The sequence below is a fragment of the Jaculus jaculus genome, chromosome 8, assembly GCF_020740685.1.
Source record: "Jaculus jaculus isolate mJacJac1 chromosome 8, mJacJac1.mat.Y.cur, whole genome shotgun sequence".
Taxonomy (NCBI): Eukaryota; Metazoa; Chordata; class Mammalia; order Rodentia; family Dipodidae; genus Jaculus; species Jaculus jaculus.
The window spans coordinates 62,470,293-62,496,715 of NC_059109.1; the positions used below are offsets into that span (position 1 = coordinate 62,470,293).

General features: G+C 37.2%; 1 protein-coding gene across 5 annotated transcripts in view; it reads left to right on the top strand.

Annotated features, from left to right (window-relative positions):
• Window positions 1-26,423, top strand: part of Trpm7 (transient receptor potential cation channel subfamily M member 7) — a 153,182-nt gene that overhangs the window by 85,899 nt on the left and 40,860 nt on the right. For 2 of the 5 annotated variants that reach the window (XM_045157143.1, XR_006638555.1), the window contains exons 18-29: window positions 3,412-3,567; window positions 3,647-3,790; window positions 5,735-5,863; window positions 8,564-8,842; window positions 11,542-11,716; window positions 16,788-16,914; window positions 18,685-18,869; window positions 19,519-19,651; window positions 20,549-21,264; window positions 22,735-22,802; window positions 23,955-24,014; window positions 26,229-26,325. In XM_045157143.1, coding sequence (XP_045013078.1) covers window positions 3,412-3,567; window positions 3,647-3,790; window positions 5,735-5,863; window positions 8,564-8,842; window positions 11,542-11,716; window positions 16,788-16,914; window positions 18,685-18,869; window positions 19,519-19,651; window positions 20,549-21,264; window positions 22,735-22,802; window positions 23,955-24,014; window positions 26,229-26,325 — 2,269 coding nt within the window. The remainder of the gene's footprint in view (window positions 1-3,411; window positions 3,568-3,646; window positions 3,791-5,734; window positions 5,864-8,563; window positions 8,843-11,541; window positions 11,717-16,787; window positions 16,915-18,684; window positions 18,870-19,518; window positions 19,652-20,548; window positions 21,265-22,734; window positions 22,803-23,954; window positions 24,015-26,228; window positions 26,326-26,423) is intronic. The other 3 variants (XM_045157145.1, XM_045157146.1, XM_004669724.2) reach the window with 3 other exon arrangements.

Consider the following 26,423-nt stretch of genomic DNA (forward strand, 5'->3'; position numbering starts at 1 on the left):
TAATTCCATTGTGATCAGATAGAATGCAAGGAATTATTTCAATTTTCCTGAATTTGTTAAGATTTGCTTTGTGTCCTAATATATGGTCTATTTTAGAGAATGTTCCATGTGCTGCTGAAAAGAATGCATATTCTGCAGCCTTTGGATGAAATGTCTGTTAGGTCCATTCCTTCTATGACCTCATTTAGTCCAGATGCCTCTCTGTTTATTCTTTCCCGGGATGACCTGTCAATTGATGAGAGTGGGGTGTTAAAGTCACCCACCACCACTGTGTTTGGTGTTATCTGTGACCTTAGTTCTAATAGTGTTTGTTTGACGAATTTGGGAGCCCCATGTTAGGTGCATATATGTTTAGGATTATAATGTCCTCCTGTTGGAGTGTGCTCTTAATCAATATAAAGTGACCTTCCTTATCTTTCTTGACTAACGTTGGACTAAAGTCTACCCTGTCTGATATTAGAATAGCAACCCCTGCTTGTTTTCTAGGCCCATTTGCTTGAAATACCATCTTCCAACCTTTCACCCTAAGATAATGTCTATCCTTTGTCGAAAGGTGAGTTTCTTGTAGACAACAAATTGTAGGATCCTGCTTTTTAAGCCAGTCTGCAAATCTATGTCTTTTCTTTGGGGCATTGAGGCCGTTGATATTAAGAGATATTATTGAAAGGTGTGTATTTATGTTTGCCTTTTTTTTGTGTGTGTGTGTGTTTCTGGTTCTACCTGTGCTCTCTTCTGTTAACTAGTATTTGAGTATTGCTTGTTTTTTCTAGGTTCCTTATATGTGTGCTTTTCCTTTTCTTCAGCTTGGAGGATTCTATCAAGTATTTTCTGTAGAGCTGGTTTTGTCTTCAAATACTCCTTTAACCTGCTTTTGTCATGGAATGTCTTTATTTCTCCATCTATTTGAATGGATAACTTTGCAGGATAAAGTAACCTTGGTTGACAGTTGTTATCTTTTAGAACTTGGAATATATCACTCCAAGCCCTTCTGGCTTTAAAAGTTTGTGTTGAATAATCTGCTGTAATCCTGATGGGCTTGCTTTTGTAGGTAACTTGATTTTTCTCTCTAACTGCTTTCAATATTTTTTCTTTGGTGTGTGTGTTTGGAAGGTTGATTATAATATGGCGAGGAGAGGTTCTTTCCAGGTTTTGTCTGGCTGGGGTTCTAAAGGCTTCCTGTATCTGCATTGGCACCTCTTTCCCAATTTGGGGGAAATTTTCTTCTATGATTTTGTTGAAGACGCCTACTATGCCTCTGGAGTGGAGTTCTTCTCCTTCTACTATGCCCTGAATTCTTATATTGGATCTTTTCATAGTGTCCCGAATATCTTGAAATTCCCACTCTATAAGTTTGTCTCTCTCTTTGTTGGACTGCATTAGGTCTGCCCCCTGGTCTTCTAGCTTAGATATTCTGTCCTCTCCCTCATCCATCCTACTGGTGACATTTTCTACAGAGTTTTTTATTTCATTAACTGTGTTCTTCATTGCTAGTAATTCTGACTGGTTTTTCTTTATTATTTCTATTTCCTTATTTATGTCTTGTATTGCCTTCTTTATTTCATGAAATTGGTGTCCTGCATCTTCTTTGATTCCTTTGATTTCCTCTTTAAGTTCCTCTTTGACTCCTTTGATTTGTTCTCTGACTTCTTTGAACATATTTACAATCATTCTTTTGAACTCTTTCTCAGGCATTTCCTCTAACTCTTTCTCACTGGAGGACATTTCTGATGCATTAATACTTTTAGGTGGGTTTATATCGTCTTGCTTTTTAGTGTTTCTTGGTTATAATGTATATATTTTTGCATCTTGGATTAAGTTAATGCTTGGATTTTCTAGCTGTGTATTCTTAGCTGTATCAATTGATTTGATGTAATATATTTTCAGGGTAGGACCTTAAGGTGTTAGGTGTGGCTCTTAAGACTCTCAGAGTATCTACAAAGATGTTCTTAGGGGTTGAGTTTCCCTGCTATAGGAGTATTCAAGCAGGCTGAGTGGAATAAAATACAGGTAGATTCTAAAATTTAACTAAACACTGTACACATTCAATCAAAAACAGCCCCAAGTATGTATGCAAGAGTAATTATTATAATGACCAGATCCTCTATCAACAAAGAGGTTAAGATTTCTGGTCTGTTGAGGGATCCAAGTCAGCTTGCGACCAAGTTGAGACCCTTCCCTCGTGCAATCCCAGTTACCTTGGATGATTTTGGTCTCAGTCAAGTTGCTGCCTGGGTCGTTGGGCTGCTGTTTTATTTTCTGGAGCTGGGCACTTGCTTTTCCTGCGGGGCAAACCGAGCCTGGCAAGTGTGGCCCTGCAGATCAGCACCCCTGCTGCTGGAACTGCTGCTGCTCAAGCTGCCCCTGCTGGGACTGTAGCCACTGCTGCTGAAGGTGTTGCTGCTGGACCCACCGCTGCTGCTGCCTCTGCTGCTGCTGTAGCTGCCACTGCTGGAGCCACCACTGCTGCTGAAGCTGCTGCTGCTGTGTCCACTGCTGCTGCTCCCCTCGAAGCTGCTGCTGCCGAGTCTGCCGCTGCTGCCACTCCTGGGTCTGCTGCTGCTTGGGGCCGCTGTTACTGGTGCTGGAGCCGCTGATGTTGCTGCCAAACTCTGCTCCTGCTTGGGTCCCGCTGTTGGCGTGGCTGGGTCCCCGGCTGCTGTTGTGTTCGCCGGAGCTGGGCTCAGGCAGTGGGGGACGGGAGGGAGCCGCAGCTGCTCTGGTTCTCTCGCTCCTCCAAGCGTTCTTCTACCTCGCGGTCTGCTCCTCCGTTGCTCACTGCCGCTCTCCTCTCACGTTTCCCGAGTTGCGGAGAGCGTGGTGTGAGGGGAAGCTCCGGCACCTGGCTTTTCCTGCGGCTGGAGCCGAGTCTGGCAGCTTTCTGGTGCGCCGCGGTCGCGGTGGTTGGCCGAGCTGCCGGAGCCGCTTTTCCCGCCTGTGCAGGCTCTGGATGCTCTGGAACTCTTCTACTTCTCCGCTGCCACTTCAATTTCCTATACACCTCAGTTTTTAGTAAAAGTGTGTATTTTGCTGAGTTTTTTTGCCCCCCTAGGCTGCTTTGGCGTGGTACCTACGCCGCCATCTTAACCGGAAGTCCCGTCTTCTGTTCTTTACACACATGCACACTTTATATGTTTATTCACAAATCGTAACCTGATTTTCTTTAAAGAACAAGTCTATTATGATTATTAAATCTGTTATCATTTGTCATTATCATAGTACTCAAATGTTTTATTCCCTAAAGCTCTTTAACCTAGAGTTCTTTAAATATAAAAATAAACTAATTCATATTTCCCTACATTTCTAGGTAAAATCGCTAGCAGTCACAAGATATTTATGTTCTTTTTCAGTTTTATTGTATTCTTAATGGTTATTGATTTTAAAATGTAATCTTTGTGCTTTTAAAATTTTTAGGTCATATTAAGCATTTTAGTTCCACCTGCCATATTAATGCTGGAATATAAAACCAAAGCTGAAATGTCCCATATCCCACAATCGCAAGATGCTCATCAGATGACAATGGAAGATAGTGAAAACAACTTTCAGAACATAGCAGAAGATATCCCCATGGTAAGGAAGGAAAAACTCATAGTAAATATAAGCTTGTCATGAATAAATATAAATTAAGTACACATATTTTTAATTTTAGGAAGTATTTAAAGAAGTAAGGATTTTGGACAGCAATGAAGGAAAGAATGAAATGGAAATACATATAAAATCAAAAAAGCTTCCAATCACACGAAAGTTTTATGCCTTTTATCACGCACCAATTGTAAAGTTCTGGTTTAACACGGTATGTTTTTTAAATTGTATGTGCATGGTTTGGTTTGATGCTAGGGAGAGCATGTGTTTTAAGATGTATGTATTAAGGCTTTGGTCTAAAGTTCATGTTCATCTAATATGACTTAGATCACTTAAAAAGCACTTCTCACTTAAAGAGCAATAAATTTGGGCTAGAAGGATGGCTTAGCAGTTAAGGCATTTGCCAGCAAAGCTAAGTACCCAGGACGCATGTTAGCCAGATGCAAGGGGGCACATGTGTCTGGAGATTGTTTGCAGTGCCTGAAGGTCCTCATGTGCCCATTCTCTCTTCCTCTTTCTCTCTGTCAAATATAATAAATCTTTAAAAAAAAAAAAAAAGAACCAACTCTTAAAAAAAAAAAAAGCAATATTGGGGTTGGAGAGATGGCTTAGCAGTTAAGCACTTGCCTGTGAAGCCTAAGGACCCCGGTTCAAGGCGCGATTCCCCAGGACACACGTTAGCCAGATGCACAAGGGGGTGCACACATCTGGAGTTTGTCTGCAGTGGCTGGAGGCCCTGGCATGCCCATTCTCTCTTCCTCTTTCTATCTGCCTCTTTCTCTCTCTGTTGCTCTCAAATAAATAAAAATAACAAAAAAAAAAGTTATTAAAAAAAGCAATAAATTTAGCTTAATTTTTCATCCTAGTTGCCCCAACATCTAGAATGATAAACACTAGCAAGTTGTAGTTCTAGTTAAAAATAAAAACTACTAAACAAGTATGTGATAAGCTTAAACCTTTATAGATGAATAACAGATATGATCATCTGTTCGAAAGTAAGATCTGGGATGTAATTCAGTAGTAGAGTACTTGCTTCACATGTGTGTTCAATCTCCAGTGCTGACTGGAAGGCCTTCTACCTCCATATCTTCAAAATTATACTGAAAGGTTAACCTAAAGAAACCAATAGTATTAGTATTTTACAGATAACACACAGAAGTTTAGAAATAAATTTGTTGGCTATGCATTTGTTAATGGTCAATGGTAACCCTTCATATGATTTTATTAGTGGCTTATCTCTTTAACCATGTACTTAATTATTTGCTATATTACCTTTTGTTTTCTTGCTTTATGGAAAAGTGGGCTTTATTGGCATATTAAAGAGCATAGAGTTCATAGAAGAATGTACTCATCTGTTGAAATAAAGTTTTATTTATAATTTCATGGTTTCACTGGGAAGGAAGGGTTAAAGGAGAGCTAGAAAGTTCTACTAGGCCATCTCATTGATGTCACTTTTCTGGGGATGAACACATTTTAAGCTGTAGGTTGGGTCTGAATGAATGAATTTTTTTTGTTTGTTTGTTTGTTTTTGAGACAGGATCTCATATAGCCCAGGCTGGTCTCAAACTTGCTTACTATATAGCTGTATATAGCTGAGGTTGACCTTAAACTCCTAATCTTCCTACCTCCATCTCCCAAGTGCTAGGATTGCAGACATGTACTACCACAGGTAACTTGAGTGATTTTTTACTCCCCTTCTCTGGAACACTCTGAAAGTGCTTTTTATTATGTTTTATTTTTATCAGTATTAGACAACTGGCAAAGTTTACAAATGGCTCTGTGCTGAGGAAATTTATTCCTTCAGTCATTACTTTCTTACCTACATTCATGCCTTTTTAACCTGAGATTTAATTTATCACATTTCTTTCACAGTATAAAAATCTTTTATTCTTACAAGATGCAGATAATACAAGAATTATCTGATCCCCAAATTCTGTCCCTGCTCATGAAAATAATGAAGATTTTTAAAATTTACACTCATGTGAATGGCTGCTTAAAAATACCAACCCATATGACCACAGGAATTTACCTTTTCTTTTTTGCAGTTCATTTTCATAGACTGTATAGTTTAAATCAGTTTTTGTGAATATGTGATGTCTATAATGTTTTCCTTTGTAAATAATTTATTCATATAACTTTACTTCTTTTTTATTAGTTGGCATACTTAGGATTCCTGATGCTTTATACATTTGTAGTTCTTGTACAAATGGAACAATTACCATCAGTTCAAGAATGGATTGTGATTGCTTATATTTTTACCTATGCCATTGAGAAAGTCCGAGAGGTATGTGTTTAGTTTTTCCTACAAGTAAGTTACCGCATGCACATGTGTGATTTTATTTTGTTTTGAGTGTGCATGTGGTTATGTGTATTTTTTTAGTTTCTATGGGTGGTAACATTATAGAAGTATAGAACATGTTTAATTTTGCTATTCTGAAAATAATGGCTAAAAACAAATACATTAATGAATATGTTCACTTTGCATTACAAATACAGTTTATCTCAGAAACAATCTAGATTTTTTTAATTTCCTCACCATTTAAATTATGATCTCTGTTTCTCTTCAAAAAACACTGAATATGCATATAACTAACCCAGTAAGTGAATTACAGATAGGTTTTCATTTTGCAAATATATTGTACTACCCACCGAAGTGTACTGTAATATTGCCTACTGAATAATTGTTGAGAAGGCAATATTCTTGCATCTGTCAGTTTCTACTTAAATTGTAAATTTTCTAATATCCTGAATTTGAAAAAAATACGAAAATTAGAATAGATATTAATTTTTTTTTTAGATATTAATTTTAAAAGTGGGAGGTAGAAAAAATAAAATATGGGAGGCAGAGGTGGGTGGATTACCATGAGTTCAAGGCCACCCTGAGACTACATAGTGAATTCCAGGTCAGCCTGGACTAGAGTGAGACCCTACCTCAAAAAAAAAAAAATTCCAGTGTCATTTTAAGCCAGGTGTGGTGGTGTACGCCTTTAATCCCAGCACATGGGAGGCAAAGGTAGGAGGATCACCATGAGTTCAAAGCCACCCTGAGACTACACAGTAAATTCCAGGACAGCCTGGGCTAGCGCGAAACCCTACCTCAAAAAAACAAAAAATAAGTAAATAAATAATGGGGAAGAATGGCTGTGGTGACATATACTGGTAATACCTCTTGAGAGGTGGCAGCAGAAAAATAAGGAGTACTAAGTTTGAAGCTACTTGGGTTATATGGGAACTTGTCTCCAAATAACAAATTTATTTTTATATTATATTTTCTATTTAAATTAGTAACTGTAATATTTTTATTTTTGTATGTCTGTATGATATGTGTGATTTCATGTGTGTGAATGCTGGTATGCTTGTGCCATGGCATGTGTGTGAAGATCAGAGGACAGCCTCAAGTGCCCTTTCATTTTACTATATTTGAGGCAGTTTCTTGTTGACTGCTGTGAATACCAGGCTGGTTGTCCCGCAACTGCTTCTCCTGTCTCTGCCTCCCAGCTCTATATAAGAGGTCTGGGATGACAGATGCTCACTACTGATCTGACTGAACACCAGTCATCATCATCAAGCTTGCATAGCAAGTTCTTTGCCCACTAAGCTGTCTCCCCAACTTCTAGATGTTTTATATCATACTTGTATGAGTGGTTGTGAGTTATTTCAGCCTCTGATTTTTCATTTATAGTACAGGAAATTGCAGAAGGAGGCATAATCCTTCCCGTCCATTTTGCTATCATAGGAATTTAATAAAGTGACCAATAGCTATAGCTAATATGTTTATGAAATCTGTTTGGGAAGTTAAATTGTTAAGTGATAACAGTATTGATAAAATAGCTCTGTAAGGATTCATGAGATGGTAATAATTGTGGTTGCCTTTAGTGGGAAGAGTAATTGGCTGTGAAAGAAGAGTAAAAGGGAGACTTCAGAATTTAGGAAACACACTTTTGTTACTATGAATGTATTATATGACTCAGGGTATTTTAATAACTCAAAAGAAGCAATATACAAGTAACATAAATATAGCAACTTAAGCCATTGAGTTACTTTAAAAAAATTCTGTGTGTGTATGGTGTATACATGTGTGTATGTCACTCATGCCTTATTTCCTTGAGACAGTCTCACTGGAACTGCTGTTTTCAGTCACAGTGGCTGAGCAGTGAGCCATAATTCTGCTTCATGGCAATTGTTCTTTCCTGCTGAACCACCTCCCCAGTCTACTCTTAAATTTTTTTAATTTATTTTATTTTTATTTATTTATTTGATAGAAAGTGGGAAAGACAGAGGGAGGGAGGGAGGGAGGGAGGGAGGGAGGGAGGGAGGGAGGGAGGGAGGGAGGGAGGGAGGGAGAGAGAGAATGGAAGCACTAGGACCTCCAGCCACTGCAAACAAATTCCAGATGCATGCTCCACCTTGTGCATCTGGCTTACGTGAGTCCTGGGAAATCGAACCTTGGTTGTTTTGGCCTTGTAGGCAAATTCCTTAACCACTAAGCCATCCTTCCAGCCCCACTCTTAAAATTTTAATATAAAGCATTCTTTTTTCTTGCTTGTGTGTGTGTGTGTGTGTGTGTGTGTGTGTGTGTGTACGCGCAAGCTTGGGCATGCAAACATACCAGTGTCTCTTGTAGTTGTAAACAAATACCTGTCTGTATTTACATGAGTAGGTGGGGAATTGGCTAGCAGACTGTGCAGGCAAGTGCTTTTAGCCACTAAGTTGTCTCCTCAGACCAGAGGTCTGTAGTCAAATTTAAGATTTCCAGCTTCTTAATTGTCTGTCTTTTTTTGATTAGCTCATTTATTTATCGAAACTACCTCTGTAATCTTAAAGTTTGGGTTATTAAATGTATCATCATATAACAAAACCAACTCAAATACTTTGGAATATTAAAATATAGAAAATTCCACTGTGATATTATAGTTGAGAGCTCTCTATGTTTTGATAGTATGAATTTTAATTAAATATTTTTTTGTTCTTGTGAAACCTTTAGGTCTTTATGTCTGAAGCTGGGAAAGTAAGCCAGAAGATTAAAGTGTGGTTTAGTGATTATTTCAATATCAGTGATACAATTGCCATAGTTTCTTTCTTCATTGGATTTGGACTAAGATTTGGAGCAAAATGGAACTTTGAAAATGCATATGATAATTACATTTTTGTGACTGGAAGATTAATTTACTGTCTTAACATAATATTTTGGTATGTGCGTTTGCTAGATTTTCTAGCTGTAAATCAACAGGCAGGACCCTATGTGATGATGATTGGAAAAATGGTAAGTTGAGAGGTATCTGCTAATGCACATGGGTTTCATTGTTCTTAAAAATCATAAAACTATATTAGCATAGTGTTTTTTTGAGAGAGAGAGAAAGAAGTAGATAGAGAGAAAGAGAATGGGCACACCATGGCCTCCAGCTACTGTAAATAAATTCTATACGCATGAACCACCTTGTGCATCTGGCTTACGTGGGTCTTGGGGAATTGAACCTGGGTCTTTTGGCTTTGCAGGCCTTAACCGCTAAGCCATCTCTCCAGCCCAGCATGGTTTTTCTTGAATCTGTTATTTCATATTTCATATTACTTTATGTTTCATTTGCCAAATCTAACATTGAGGTAAGGTCTCACTCTAGCTCAGGCTAACCTAAAATTCACTCATTATGTAGTCTCAGGGTGGCCTTGAACTCACACTGTGATCCTCTTACTTCTGCTTCCCTAGTGCTGGGATGAAAGGCGTGCGTCACCATGCCCAGTTTCCTGTAGCTATTTTTATTAAAATTTTAGAATCTGACTCAAGGAGCCTATCCTATGTAAATATTGCAAGAAATCAAATGACTTTTCCCCTCTAATTGTGAATTTAGTTTGTTGCTTATATTAACATGTCGGAAACATAGCAATTCATGGAAAAAGATCACTCAGTCCCTTGAAATAGCAACATGTGACTAGTTCTTTGGAAGATTGAGATAGATGTGAGTAAAAAAGCACAGGCCTGACTAAAATTTCTTTCATAATAAGAAGTAGCTAGTTGGGCTGGAGAGATGGCTTAGCAGTTAAGCGCTTGCCTGTAAAGCGTAAGGACCCCGGTTCGAGGCTCGGTTCCCCAGGTCCCACGTTAACCAGATGCACAAAGGGGCTCATGCGTCTGGAGTTCGTTTGCAGAGGCTGGAAGCCCTGGCGCGCCCATTCTCTCTCTCTCCCTCTATCTGTCTTTCTCTCTGTGTCTGTCGCTTTCAAATAAATAAATTTTTAAAAATATAAAAAAAAAAGAAGTAGCTAGTTAACAGTCAAATTGGATAGATAGGATATAGACAGGGTTAAATAGTACATTGAAAAGTAAGGAGCCTGAACTTTTTAGAGAATAAAGTCTGGTATTTGTACCTTTGATATTCCTGCCTTCCAGTTTTTTTGTCACTGTACAGTTGCTCTTAAAACATGAAAATGTTACTGATTTATCATTAGGTCAATTTATTAGTTACCATCCATGGTATATGAAAATATACAATTAGTATAAACATAATCTTCTGATCTTCATGTAGGGCTTTCATCTAACCCAGTTAGATCATTATTCATAGATGAGTGTTATATATTGCTAGGGGAAGAATCCTAATTTCGTTTTTTAGATATAAATGATGCTAACTTGTGTAGTTACATAGGTAGGAATTAAAGACAAATTAGCATAGCATTTAATTTAATTCTTTGAAATCTTGCATAATGGAGTCAGAATTCACATTGTGTTGTGGAGCAAATTTTCCAGTGATTTATTAATTGCTCAAGCTCTTTTTGTATTTGCAAGCAGAGAGAGATGGGAAGAGGAGAGAGAGACAGAGAGATAGAATGGGCATACCAAGGCCTGTAGCCACTACAAACAAACTACAGATGCATGGGCCACTTTTGCATCTGGCTGTATATGTGCACTGGAAAATCAAACCCAAGTTGTTAGGCTTTGCAGGCAAGTGCTAACCCATCTCTCCAGTCCTGCTCAGGCTCTTTTTCAACTTTGAAAATAAATAATTTAAAACTGCCTGACTTTTTAAAAAAAGTTTGTTCTTCAAATATTGGTATCACGTGTTTTTTCATGGCAACCTTTTTCTATTATTATGAATGTGTTTGTGTGAGAGAGTGCACATGTGCATGCCACAACACATACTTTGTGTGTGCCAGTCTAGCTATACTGCAAGCTTCACATTCTGCTGACTCTGCTTCCCATTGCTATATGCTCATTTGAGTCATAAATACATGTGCCACTTTGCATCTAGCTTTTTACATTGGTGCTGGGGAAAATAAACTTGAGCAGGCAGGCTTGCATGCAAGTGCCTTTAACCACTGAGCCATGTCCCTAGGCTCCATCTTTTATTTATTTTTTCCATATCTGTACTAATAAGTCAGCATGTCATTTTGTTTGACATCAAAGAGAATTTCAGGCCCAGCAACAAGGCATCAGGTAGGGGTCAGAACAGCTGGGAAACATACCTTTTGTGAAGTGAGCAAAGCACCTCCATTATAAACGTAGAGAACCTTGGCTGGCAAGACAGCTTGGCAGTTAAAAGTGCTTGCTTCTTAAGCAAAGGGCCTCTTGGGCCAGAGACTGCCAAATTTGAGTCCTGAGAACAGCAACTCCATGGTGAGACAGAGACCCCATCTTTAAGGTGCTACACAGGTAAGTGAGAAGAGGATACCTGACATTCTGTCTTGGCCTCTACACACATTTGCATGGGACAGGCACATTTGCATAGCCGTGTGTATGCACCACATGTCATTGACATACCAAAAAATATATAAAAGTAGAAAAGTAGGAAATGGCATACACTTGCCCATCTAACCATAGTTTTTGAAACTTACATATCATTACATATTAATAGCATTTTAAAAATCTCAAATATTTTATTGTCTATTAGAATATTAGAAACACTTTTTAGAATGAAAAATTGTTACAGTATTTAAATCCTCTTCTATATTATCACTCTTTTTTTTAAACAGGTGGCCAATATGTTCTACATTGTAGTGATAATGGCTCTTGTATTACTTAGTTTTGGTGTTCCCAGAAAAGCAATACTTTATCCTCATGAAGCACCATCTTGGACTCTTGCTAAAGATATAGTTTTTCATCCCTACTGGATGATTTTTGGTGAAGTTTATGCATATGAAATTGATGGTAAGGATTTATGTTCACAAACTCATCTTATTATTTAGTATTTTAGTCCATAATTGCATTCTAATAATATTACATGTTTTCCAAAATCAAACTTACAGCCTAAGCCTCCCATAATGTATTGGTTAGTCTCTGAAGAAAAATAAAAATTAAGTGAAAAGAAAATTCATAGGCTGAGTGTAGTGTTTAGAGATGTTTAACTCATACCTATGGACTTTTACTTTATTTTGTTTTGTTTTTCAAGGTAGGGTCTCGCTCTAGCCCAGGCTGACCTGGAATTTACTATGTAGTTTCAGGGTGGCCTTGAGCTTGTGGTGATCCTCCTATCTCTGCCTCCCAAGTGCTGGGATTAAAGGCATGTGCCGCCATGCCCGGCCTGACTTTTTATTTTAGTCTTCTCTGTTGTCTGGTGATGTTTGATTCATAGTTTTCCCTAAGACTAGAAGACTGTCCCAGACAGAAAGAAAAAGACACTGTCCATGGTTATCTTCAGAGGAAAATGTCCCTTCCCCTCCCCCCAAAAAAAGTTTAAAAATATTTATTTGAGAAAGGGAGAGAGAGGAAGAGGCAGATAGAGAAGAATGGGCACACCAGGGCCTCCAGTCACTGCAAACAAACTTCAGATACATGTGCCACCTTGTCCATCTCGCTTATGCGGGTACTGCGGAATTGAAACTGGGTCCTTAGGCTTCACAGGCAAGTGCCTTAAACTGCTAAGCCATCTCTCCTGCACCACACAAAATTTTTTTGAAACCTCTTCATCTCTTTAGTTAAAAATAGCTTCTACCTTCTTGAACCTGTTTGTGGATGGGGTACCATGATTAGCTTAGACCAGTCAGTGTGATTGAATATTGAGGAATCAAGTACAGTGTTACTGACAAAAATAATGGTGATCCAAGGCTTGGGATCCATTGCTGAAGAGGTGGCCGAGAGTATGTAAGAGCCAAAGGAAGGATAGGAATGCTTACAGTGCACTCTTCTTGACACAAAATGGCTTTGTTACCCATCGCCATCATATTAAGAGGAAAAGATAATGACATCAAAATAAAAGACTGATTGAGGACGGGAGGTAATGTGGTGGAGAATGGAGTTGCCAAGGGAAAGTGGGAGGGGGTTACCATGGCTTATTATCTATAATTATGGAAGCCATCAATAAAAAAAAATTTTTTAATAATGGTGAGTCTTTTAAGAGCTCAGACCATGGTGACTTTTTACAGAGATTAACAATGTGGTTTTGTTGTTTTGTGGGTTTTTGTTTTTTTAGTTCTGTATATAAAAAAAATTGTGTACCTTCTCTGGATAAGCAAGTAAATGAGATGACCTCCACCTGTTCAGCCCATTTTCGCTTGTCTTTAATGTTTTTCTTATGTGCACCCATGCACAGGTGTTGAGGCCAGAGTAGAACACTGGGTTCCTCTGTTCCTCTTCCATCTTACTGCCTTGAGACAGGATCTTTCACTGTATCTGGAGTTGTTCTTTTTGATCAGACTGGCTGGTCAGGGTGCTTCAGCAATTTTTCTGTCACCCTCCCCCTCAGGACTAGGCCTACTTTCACATGGGTGCTAGAGATTGCTCATGTTTGTCCAGCAAGTATGCTGACCCATTTTCCCAGCCCTCAAGCTTTTTTTTTTTTCTTTTTCTTTTTTTTTTTTTTTTTTGGTTTTCCGAGGTAGAGTTTCATTCTAGTCTAGGCTGACCTGGAATTCACTCTGTATTGTCCGCGTGGCCTCAAACTCACAGCAATCCTACCTGTGCCACCACACCTGGCTTCCTCAAGCCATTCTTAATGAAAATACTAAGTCTGTTGTGCAATCTTGTCAATATTTACATCTTTATTTTCTTTGTATTTTTCTCTCCTATTTAATATTTAACTAGTTTCTGACTTGCAACTTCAGTTATGTCTAGGTTAATATTGGCAATACTAGAAAACCAGTTTTTGTCCTTCACTGTCAATATTTCTAACATGTTAGTAAACAGAACATTTTCCTACAACCTTAACTTCTCCCTTATATTTCTGTATTTGTTAATAACATCTTGATGAAATCAGCTTAGGTAGCTGCTATGGTCCATGTAAGGGAGGTATGAATGCAGAATGCAAAACTTGGGGGAGGAGATGAACCAGAACTGCTTTTCTTAAGGACTTGAATTTTATGGTAAAATGGAAAGGACAAGACTGCTGAAATTCCCAAGAAATTACTCATTTTACTAAATGGAACCAAACTGTCAGTTACACTCCACACATCTTTATGTGCTAAGTGTGGGCCTCCACTTATCCTCAGATAACTAGCTGACTTTCCACCTTTGTGCCTTGAGTGCTCCCTGACCATGTATATCAGGTACTTCTCTTGCCTCTGTATTTCCTATCCTTGCCTTTATCTCTGGTTTCTTCCCAGCCACTGGAAGTGTTCTCAGATTTCACAGCTGCTAATTTATGCCCAGGCTGGAATGTGCTTGTATCTCATAGCTTCTTCTCAAAGTAACTGGTGTGGCTGTCAGTCAGTACACTGACAACAGGAGTGTAGTAAAAGGTCATCATGAGCCAGAAACCCTTCTCTTCTGCATCCTGTTCTGCATCCTTAATCTGGCTTCTGTGTATATGGCACGGCTCAGAATTGCTGTGTGCCTCTGCACACAGTGTGGTGTGTATGAAAATTAACAGCCTGGTGTTACCCCATTGCCATCATTGTTTCAGCCTGACTGTCAAGCTGTTTATCCCATCTCTCTCATATGTCATTTCATCTCATGCCCATACATTTGAAATGAAAACTATAAGGACATAAGACAGCCTACAATTAAGACAGCAGTATTCCAGGAAGAAGACTGCTCTTGTTCTTAGTTTACTTTAATCTACTCTTTAGGCCTCTTTAATACATCCCATCCCTTTAAGGAGAAAATAGGACAAACAGAGAAGGCTTTGACAAAAGCCTTTCTCTGCTCTACTCCCCACTACCTCAGACCCCACTCAGGCCAAGAATGACTCCCATCCTTCATAGAATTTCACGTAATATGGACTGGAATGTTATAATCACTTCACTAGGCCACTCAGACACTGTCTATCCAGGCTCCTGAGGGAGATGAGATCTGGCAGAGTAGTCCCTTGTGCAGGAGGTGCTATTATTGTCTGCAGCAGGGGCATGAAATTGGAGCAACACCATCCTATATTTTAATTAATGAAGCTAGATAATTTGTAAACATAGGTGATAACTTTCAGGGTTAGTATTCTGCTGACCTCCACATCTGAGTTACCAGTATTCATTTTGTTTCCTCTTATTCTTTGCTTTTCTTCTGTCCTCCTTTCCTCACACTTTTTTTGTTACACTCCCCCACTTCTCCCACACACATACATCTGTATATCAGTGATTAATTCATGAGCTAGCTGTATAGTTAAGATAGTTGTAGTTAGGTTAGTGGGTGATTAAATAAAGGCCTGTGCTTATGAGTACTTCTTAGCTATAATTAAAACAGGTTTTGCTAGCTTAGTTCATTTTGTTTAATACCTTTTTATTCAGTGTCATTTAGGCTTCTGTTATCTTCTTTTTTCTTTCTTTTGTTTAAAGAAAATTATTTATATATTTGCAAGCAGAGAAAAACAGAGAAAATGATGGGTGCACAAGGGCTTCTAACCACTGCAAACAAACTCCAGGGGCATATACCACATAAGTACTGGGGAATCGAACCCAGGTCATTAGGTTTTGTAGGCAAGTGCCTTAACTGCTCAACCATCTCTCCAGTCCGTCTGTTCTTTTTTAAATGATGTATGTCTTGTTATGTAGTTGTTACAAAACATCAGAGTTTTACAGTTTCCTACATTCTCTTTCTTGGGTATTTGCTTCCCCAAATTAATCTGAATAGAACGAAATAGATTCCTAAAACTGATAAACAGGACTTTTAATGTCAATTTACTTGTAAAACCATTAACAAAACAGTGTGGCCATAGTGGTAACTTCAATGAGGTATATATATTAAAACAATTACTAAACACTAAATTTAAGTGTACTCCAGCTACGTATATATTGTCACAAATTCATGATTGTTTAATCCTTTCCATACCCACATTATTTTTGTTATCCCTTATAACTTGTGGTGGGTATTAAAGTTCTTCCCTTCTATCTTAAAGATATTGCTTGTAAGAGTAATGAAAAGAAAGAAATTCAAATTTCATTGTTTTATGTTTGAAAAACAGTAGCTGTTCCGTCAGTAATCTGCAGTTAGAGGGTTTACTGTGAATCTATTATTAAAGTTTAAATATCTTAACATAATATTACAGTATTGGCTGAGTTGAAGAATTTTATCTTCAGTGCTTCTCAGGCAAAATCCTGCCTAAAAGTAGATATAACTTGTAATATATACTTAATGTGCCTGCAGTAGAGTGGTAGAACAGAGCACCCTCATATCTGTGGCAAAAATATCCTATGTTGGAGTAGTTTTAGGTGGCATTCCAGTGGTTGCCTGTCCAGATGCATTTGTTGAAATCTAAATTTTTTTTTTGGTTTATTTTTATTTACTTATTTGAGAGCGACAGACAGAGAAAGAGGCAGAGAGAGAGAGAGAGAATGGGCACGCCAGGGCCTCCAGCCACTGCAGACGAATTCCAGATGCATGTGCCCCCTTGTGCATCTGGCTAACGTGGGACCTGGGGAATGGAGCTTTGAACCGGGGTCCTTAGGCTTCACAGGCAAGTGCTTAACCGCTAAGCCATCTCTCCAGCCCAATTTGTTGAAATCTATTAAACAGGTTCGTGTATACTCATAATTTCCTGTTGTTCTGGAGAGATGACTTAGTGGTTAAAGTGGTTGCCTCAAAGCCTAAGGACCCAGTTGTGACTCCCCAGAACTCACGTTAGCCAAATGCACAAGGTGATGCATGTACACAATGTCACGCATGTGCACAAGGTGGCACATGTGTCTGGAATTTGATTGTAGTAGCTGGAGCCCTGGTGCACCAATTCTCTGTCTCTCTCTCTCTCTCCTTCATTCATATATATATATATATTTCCTGTTAAGGAATATCGAATATTGACTAATAGCAGTTCTATAAAGCTACTATTTTTATAATTTTGTTTTCCTTCCTAAAGTGTGTGCAAGTGATTCCACTATGCTTAACATCTGTGGTCCTGGGACATGGCTGACTCCACTTCTTCAAGCAGTCTACCTCTTTGTACAATACATCATTATGGTTAACCTCCTTATTGCATTTTTCAAGTAAGAATTTTATTCATTTGCTTATTATAAAGAGATTATTCAAAATTCAGTTCTCCTTTTGCAGGAAATATGGAGATTAAAATTAAAAAATTTTGAGGCTTTTTAGTATGAAAATATCTCTGAAAATGAATATATTCTTTTTCTAACCAAATGAGTAAGATGTTATTAAATTTCAACATGCTTATATAAATTTAATTTTTAACCAGGATTTGTCCTAGGTTGCCATGTATTCATTCAGTATAGAAAGCAAAAATTTATACAAAATCAATAATTCTACTTGATATTTAGGTGCATATTATTTTAGCATTTTTATGAATATATGAACCATGTTTTCCTCTTAAAATATTATTTTGTACTGTTTTTAAATAAAACATTATGAATATTATCCCATACTGATAAATACCACTCCAATTTGTTCTTGATGACTACCTGAGCCTCTGTGATACAGGTATTTCAAGCTCAATTAGTGTAATCATATGCTCCTAAGCACCATATTGCAGTTTCAATTTCATCATAATTTTTTTTTATTGGAACTGCTCAAGATAATGTACTTTTAAGGCCTTTTACATTTAAGTCAAAAAATGACTAGTCTAACTTTCTGCTAACAGTAGGTATTACATTTTTTAATCGTTGCCAGTTTGAAAAATACATTTAAAAATACTGGTTTTGTTTTCACTTACTCAGTTACTATTAAGATTGACTTTTTAGTTTGATTGGGTTTTGTTTTTGTTTTTTGTTTGTCTGTTTGTTTGTTTTGCTTTCTGAGGTGGGTCTCACTCTAGTTCAAGCTGACCTGGATTTCACTATGTAGTCTGGGGTGGCCTCAAATTCACAGTGATCCTCCTATCTCTGCCTCCTGAGTGCTGGGATTAAAGGTGCACGCCACCACACCAGGCGGGGTTTTTGTTTGTTTTGTTTTGTTTGGAGGTAGGAGCTCTTTATGTAGCATAGGGCTGAGCTTAAACTCTATCCCAAGTTTTGGGATTAGACATCAGTCATCACGCCCACCAAGACTGATTAACTTCTTTTTGTTTAGTCACTTTTGTATAATTTTAAAAATCTTAAAATCACTTTTCTACTCATTTTTCTGAGGTCATTACTAAGGTTCTGAACAGTAAAAGTCTGTTGTGTTAAATTGGTTGCACATTTTTCCAGTTTTTCATTTACTTTTTTAGTCTTGTACTTGAGTAGTTAGTACAGAATTAAAATGAAACCTTCAGATTTAAAAATACAGCTGGAGAGATGGTTTAGCAGGTTAAGGCATTTGCCTGCAAAGCCTAAGGACCCACCCAGGTTCAATTCTCCAGGTCCCACATTAGCCAGATGCACATTATGACACATGTGTCTGGAGTTCATTGACAGTGGCTAGAGGTCCTCAATTGCCCATTCTCTCGCCCTCTGTCCCTCTGTATCTAATAATAATAATAATAATAATAATAATAATAATAATAATAATAAATAAAATAAAAATGTTAAGATATCAGGCTGGAGAGATGGCTTAGTGGTTAAGTGCTTACCTGTGAAGCCTAATAGCCCCAGTTTGAGGCTTGATTCCACAGGACCCACGTAGCCAGATGTACAAGGTGGCACATGCATCTGGAGTTCATTTGCAGTGGCTGGAGGCCCTGGTGCACCTGTTCTCTCTCCCTGCCCCTATCTCTCTGCCTCTTTGTCTCTCTGTCACTCTCAAATAAATAAATAGAAATAAACAGAAAATGTTGTAAAAGTTAAGATATCATTAGCTAACTTAATTTTCATTTTTCATTCTAGTAATGTATATTTACAAGTGAAGGCAATTTCCAACATTGTATGGAAGTATCAGCGTTATCATTTTATTATGGCTTATCATGAGAAACCAGTTCTTCCTCCTCCACTTATCATTCTTAGCCATATAGCTTCTGTATTTTGCTGTGTGTGTAAAAGAAGAAAGAAAGATAAGACTTCTGATGGACCAAGTAAGTAAAATAAATTGAGGCAAATGTTTTTATTTTCTCTATATTACAGTGAAGGCTAAGTATTGATTTTATTAATATAGTCTGGTTGATTAGTTATTAAGAAGACTTTCTTTAAAGTATAAGGAAGCTTTTAGGGTGCTATTTGATCTATAAAAGTATACTTTAATATTTAACTTCTTTGGGGGAGGATACTTCACTTTGTTTTTTGCTAAAATGGTAATGTAAACTAATGCTTTACCTGTTTTATTAGCTATTTTTACTACTATGTAAACAAAATTTTAATACTAGCAGAGTATAGTTTGTATACTAGTAGTGACCAGTCAAGTCCAAATTGTGTTTAAAGTTTTTGCGGCTTTTTGTTCTATCAAGTTCTTAAGTTTCTCTGATAGAATGTGACTGAGGTTGAGAGAAACAGTTTGTTCCAGGCTGGCCTCAAACTCACAGTGGTCCTCCCACCTTTGCCTCCTGAATACCAGTACTAAAAGGCATGTGCCACCATGTCCAGCTAGATTTCTATTTCTAAATCTAGTGATTTAGAAACAACAATAAAAAAGAAAAAAAATAGTAGGATAATCCACACGATTCACAAGCTAAAGTTTAAAAGGCTGGTAACTCTTCACTGATTTTTTTTTTCCTTTTTCTACTTTAGAACTTTTCTTAACAGAAGAAGATCAAAAGAAACTTCATGATTTTGAAGAGCAGTGTGTTGAGATGTATTTTGATGAAAAAGATGACAAATTCCATTCTGGGAGTGAAGAGAGGATCCGTGTCACTTTTGAAAGGTTCATATACTCTAATTATAATTATGTTGAATAGATTCTATTATCTTTTTATACATACTCACTGTTTGGTTTATTTTGTCAAAGAAATTTTGAAGAGTTTTATATATTGAGATTCTTCAGTTCTTCACTCGTATTACTTTCTATAACTAAGTAGATCTTCTTTTAAAAAAAAAAAAATGTTATGTGACTGGGGATCTCACATCCGGGGCCCCATGCATACTGGGCAAGTGCTTGTGTCCCTGAGCTGTATCCCTAGCATTTTTGAAGCTTCTTGACTATTAGTTGTAGATGACACAAAATCATTGATGTTCTTAACTGCTCAAAGAGCATAACTGTTATTATTTGAAAGTTTTTGTTTCCATTGGTTTTACTACATTTCAGAAGTATATTGTGGCCAGGCATGGTGATGCACAACTTTACTCTCAGCGCTTGGGAGGCAGAGGTAGGAGGATCACTGTAAGTTCAAGGCCACCCTTAAACTACATAAGTGAACTCCAGATCAGCCTGGGCTAGAAAGAGACCCTAACTCAAAAAAAAAAAGGAAAAGAAAGAAACATTGTATTTGTGTACCATAATGGCAGTTCTTTGTATATGTAATTATATATATAGTGAATAGTAAACTAAAATAGCCAGTGGAACAAAAGATAATTTCTTTATTTTAACTTTTTATTGGCAGCTTCTCATAAATTTAGACAGTATATCATAATCATAATTCCCCAAAATATTTTTTAAAACTTTGTATTTTATTGTGATAGGATTAGCACTCAATTGGTATATTTTTGTATAAACAACTTGTTTGACAAGTAAAAGTCCCCCAATCTACCATCATTTATTAAAACTATAAAAAATTTCTACATTAAATTTAACACTTATAAAATACTGTTTCTTTTCCTACAGAGTTGAACAAATGTGCATTCAGATTAAAGAAGTTGGAGATCGTGTCAACTACATAAAAAGATCATTACAGTCATTAGATTCTCAGATTGGCCATCTGCAAGACCTTTCAGCCCTGACAGTAGACACATTAAAAACACTCACTGCTCAGAAAGCTTCAGAAGCTAGCAAAGTTCACAATGAGATTACACGAGAATTGAGTATTTCCAAACATTTGGCTCAAAATCTTATTGATGATGGTCCTATAAGACCTTCTGCATGGAAGAAGCACAGTGTGGGAAATACACTGAGCTCTTCTCTTCCTCAAGGTGATCATGAAAGTAATAATCCTTTTCTTTGTAACATTTTTGTGAAAGATGAAAAAGACCCCCAGTATAACCTGTTTGGTCAGGATTTACCTATCATTCCCCAAAGAAAAGAATTCAACTTTCCAGAGGCTGGTTCCTCTTATAGTGCCTTATTCCCAAGTGCTATTTCTCCTCCCGAATTACGACAGAGACGACATGGGGTAGAAATCTTAAAACTATTTAATAAAAATCAAAAAGTAGGCAGCTCACCTAATAGTACACCACATTTGTCATCCCCACCAGCCAAATTTTCTGCTAGTACCCCATCCCAGCCAAGTTGCAAAGGCCACTTGGAAACTGTAACCAAAGATGAAGAAATGTTTTACTATAAAGCTGCAGAAGGAGATCATACAGAATTTGGAGCATTTGTAGGTAAGTTTGGCAAACTCCTATTTATATGTCATCATTGGTTTTACATTAGAAATAAAATTAGCTACAAGAAAAGTCATAAATAATGAATAAATATGTGCTACATAATAAGTAGACTATCCTGTCATATAGATCTGAACTTTTAAAATAATATTTTTAAAGTTTTGTGTATATGTGTGCATTCATATGTGCATGCAGGCGCATATGTGCCATAGCATGCACGCAGAGGTCAGCTGTTAAGTTGGTCCTCACCTTTCCACCTCATTTGATGCAGTTTCTCTTTCTGGATTCACATTCTGCTCTTTGCTGGGCTCACTGGGAGCTTCAGGAATTTTTCCTATCTTTGTCTCCCATCTTGCCATCAACATCATTGTGCAGGGATTACAAAAGCCCACCTATGGCTTCCAGCTTTTTATATAGGGTCTGGGCATTGAACTCAGATACTCCAGCTTGAGCAGTGAGCACTTTGTTTACTGAGCCATCTTTCTGACCTGATCTAAACATTTTTAAAATATTGGAAGTAGTGGAAATCAGTTGAATTGGACAATAAGAGTTATAGTGTCATAAACCTCTTATGCATTTTACTCTAATAAATTAATCAACTAAGTTCAGTCAACTCTGTTTTTAAACTTTTTATGTATGTATTTGCAAGCAGAGAGAGGGCCCTACAGTACAACTTTTTAATAAGTATTAGGAATGCACTATAATGATGAAAAGTATTGTATAGTAAATACATAAATAATGGTCATTTTTTTGTTAAGTATCATATACTATGTATAGTTGTATTGCTGTACTTTTACATGGATGATAGCACAGCAGGTTTGTTTATACCATTACTTACACAAACATGAGTTGTACAGAGATATGGAAGTCTTCAGCTCCATTATAATCCTACAGGACTGTTATAAAGGAGTTTTGTCATTGTTAGGTAGTGGCATGAGGTGGGAATTTTAAAAATATTTAAAGAAAACAAAAGAATTGATGAGTCTCCTTAGGACACATTATGTCTGTTACTATACCAATCAAACACATGTCCATATTTATGGTCTACTCAGTTAAATATCTAAAAATGAAACAATTTCAGAAAAGAATGATTCGTCTTATTACCTGTGATAACTTTGTATCTGGCTGTATTTGGATACTGGGGGTTTGAACCGCAGGCTAGCAGGCTTTGCAAGCAAGTTTCTTTAACCACTAAGCTAACTCCCCAGCCCTGTGTAGCTTTTTCATCTCATGATTGATAGTAAGAATATTTCCTCTTGAAGTCAGGCATGGTGGTGCACACCTTTAATCTCAGCACTTGGGAGGCTGAGATAGGAGGATCACTGTGAGTTCAAGGCCACCCTAAGTCCAGGTCATTCTGTGCTACAGTGAAACCCTAATCTCAAAAAAAAAAAAAAAAAAAGAAATGATAAGTATTTGTTTTAACACTTGGACTTAAAAATTAATTTCAACCTATTTGTTTTTGTTAAGGACACAGAGATAGTATGGAGTTGCAGAGGTTTAAAGAAACATCAAACAAAATAAAAGAACTGTTATCTGTAAGTAAATACTTTATGACAGCATGATTAAATTCTACTTTTGTGACAGTTAGTTTGAAATAGTTAAACATTTTTTTTAGTGAAAAATAGTTTTAGCAAACTATGATTACCCCAAATATTTGAAGCTATTCCCAGTTTTTTAAAAAAAAAAATGAGGAACAAAAGAAAATGTGTGAAATAGCTTATTGTTTATAACTAAATTTCTTTTTTTTCTTTTTCTTTTTTTTTTCAAAATAGGGTCTCACTCTAGCCCAGGCTGACCTGGAATTCACTATGTAGTCTCAGGGTGGCTTCAAACTCATGGTGATCTTCCTACCTCTGCTTTCCGAATGCTGCGATTAAAGGCATGCACCACTATGCCTGGCTTATAACTAAAATTTTTTTAAATGTTTTTCCCTACTCAATTTCTACTGAGTAAACAATTACTAAGTTTAACTCTTCCAAGACCCAGAGTTTATTAGAACATGATACTAGATCTCAAGGAACTTCTTGTCTAGAAATTTTAAGTTATATAATGTACACATGGAAAATTTGCAATATATTTTCATTAACATTTAGTACATGTATGAACCACTGGCAAAAAAGTTGCCTAGAGATAAAAAGGAAATAATTATGACATAAGAATTTCTATGAATTATTGCTCCTCATAATTCAGGGTTAATTGGGTCATTGCTATTATGGTATGCTGCTTATCACCCTACATGTAAAAGGCAAATTCAAATGTACTTTGATATTTATAGTAACATTTATATTTGTATTAGTATATAATATGATTAAAGTATTGTACTAAATTGATTAACTTAATTTCTTTTTTTAATTATGATTATTTTTATTTATTGATTTGAGAGGGAGAGGGAGTGAATAGACGTTCCAGGACCTTCACCTGCTGCAAACAAACTCCTGATGCATGCACCATTTTGTGCATCTGGCTTACATGGGTCCTGGGGGATTAAACCTGGATCCTTTGGCTTTGCAGGCAAGCGCCTTAACTGCTAAGCAATCTCTCCAGCCCTGATTAACTTAATTTCTACCACTAGATATTTTAAACATGGAACTTTGTCCCCAAGTATATGCAAATTGAAGAGTAATACAATTTTTTTGTGAGTGTGTTAAAGTTTGAAAATAATTGAGTGGTTTTCTTGTCTCAAATAGGAGCAGGAGGGTGATTTAAAAAATACAATTGTGGAGTACTCAGAGGTGCCTAAGTATCAGGTAAATTCTCATTAGTGCATGTGACAGACAGAAGCTCAGAAGCATATACACGTGCCTTTTAGATAAAGGAAGTTGATTTAAGTTCAGTGGATTTGATACATTAGTTTATCTAGAAAAGTAAAGAGAAGAAAGTGAAGGAGAATTAGCTACTAGGTACTAATATGTTTGAATGGTTGAAACAAATATTTAGCTAAAAACATAGCTGACCTTGATGAAGGGAATTTTTTTTTTTTTTTTTTTTGCAGTATTTGGTATGGAGCCCAGGGCCTTGTACATGCTAGGCAAATAATGTAATCACTAAACTGTCCTCAGCCCTTAGCTGACCTTGAAATTACTCTCCAAGAATTCAGACTTTAGTAGAAATTGGTGAACAAGGGAATGTTTGGTCAGTAAATTCAAATTGGACAATTATGTAGAAATTTAGAAAAGTGTGCTTATGTTCTTGGGTGAATTCTTGAGCCAAATGTAAAAATTATAATTGGAAAATTTAGAAAAAATAGACATGTTTATTTTGTACATGTATGAATGTTAGTGCATGTTCATGTGTGTATATATGCACATATGGAGGCCTGAGTACAACTTAGATGAGACAATGTCTACCTCTTTTGAAGCAAGATCTGTCATTAGTCTTAAATTCAGTCAATTAGACTGGCTGGCCAGTGAGCCTCAAGGATCTATCTGCCTGTCTTCACTTCCCACAGTGCTGGGATTATAGGCACATGCCCCAATGCCTAGCTTTTTTCTCATGGGTTCTAGGGATCAAATTCAGGTCCTCATGTTTGTACAGCAAGCAGCTTATCAACTGTGCTATCTCCCCAGCCCTAGAAATACTTGTTAAGCCAGTAAAGCCAACAGAGCTTTCATACAGGTCAATGCAAAAGCCACCAAAACCTCCAAGAAGAGATAGCACCCTCCAAATCATTATTATCAATGTGTCAGCAAATGTAAGAGGGTAAATAGTAGCTTTCTTTCTTTTTTTTTTTTTTCTTCTTTGTAAAGTAATAATGGATCTGGTTTTTTCCCCAGAGTTTTCTCTATTTTCCCAAATGGTTAGTAAAGTTCCATTGGTATGAAAAGGATTCATTCAGATAGATGAGTTTTTGAGATACACACTGAAGAAAATAACTAATATTATGCCTTTAATGCAAACTGGGTAATAAAGTATATTGAGCTAAGTAGATCAGAGGACTAACTCTTAAACATTTTTTCTTCTTTTTTTTTTTTATTAATTAGTTTTATACTCAGCGAATACAGTCAATTTAGTACTATTATTAGGCTCATCTATTACTTACCCCCTCCTTTGGCCCCTCCTTATTGAGGTATATGGGTCATACATTCTGGAGTCAGCCCACAGTTACAGGTAGGATAAATGTCTGCATATAATAACCCAACATGTGGCTCTGACATTCTTTCTGCCCACCAGAGGCCCCCAACAACTCATCACTGAAGCAGACCAAAAATGAACTATTAAAGAAACTATTATCCAGAACAATGACTTGAAGTTAAAAAAAAAATTTAATGTGTGTTTGATGGGCTGGAAAGATGTTTCAGTGGTTAAGTGCTTAACCTGCAAAGTCTAAGGACCTGGCTTTGATTCGCCAGTACCCACGTAAGCCAGATACATGTAGTGGCACATGCATCTGAAGTTCTGCTGGGCTCCTTCCCAGTCAGTTAGTGCCGAGGGAAGGACCAGGCCTGCTGGTTCCTCCCTAGGGGTTGAGAAGGATGATGAACGTCGGACGACTCAGACCTCTCCTGGCCACTGGAGGAAAACCATACTGAGTCGGGAGTCTTTTCAATGCAGGAACTCACAGAAACAACTCGCTTTATTACTCTGATCAGTTGCCTATATCATGTTGGGGACGAAAGCGGGGATTTTAGAATGGAGTTAGAGGTAAGGGCCAATAGTAAACTTTAACTATTGAAATGGTAATTACAATTGCCACACGAAAGTGGCAGGCCAGAAGCCATTAGGCGTTTTGCTGAGTCCTAGCTGGCCAGAGACAGGTCGCCAAACTTTAGCTAGGCTCAGGAAGTTCCACTAGGCCTCACGCCTGGGCCTTTCAGGGCCCAACAAAGTTCATGTGCAGCCAATTCCAGGGCTGGAGGCCCTGGCACGCCCATTCAATTTTTCATTCATTCATATTAATTCTCTTTCTTTCTCTCTCTCTCTCTCTGCTTGCAAATAAATGAATAAATGTACAATTTATGCAGAGCAATATTTCTTCTGAAAACACTTTGAAGCATGTGGCTCCTTGTACTGGGTATACTGCATGTCTCAAGACTTCCAGTTCTCTTCATTCAGAACAAGGTGAATAGTTTGTATGAATTCTGTTAGCAAATATATTTGTTTAAGCCTTAAATCTATTGTATATTTGTCAAGCACCTTCAGAATAAATGACCTGGGAG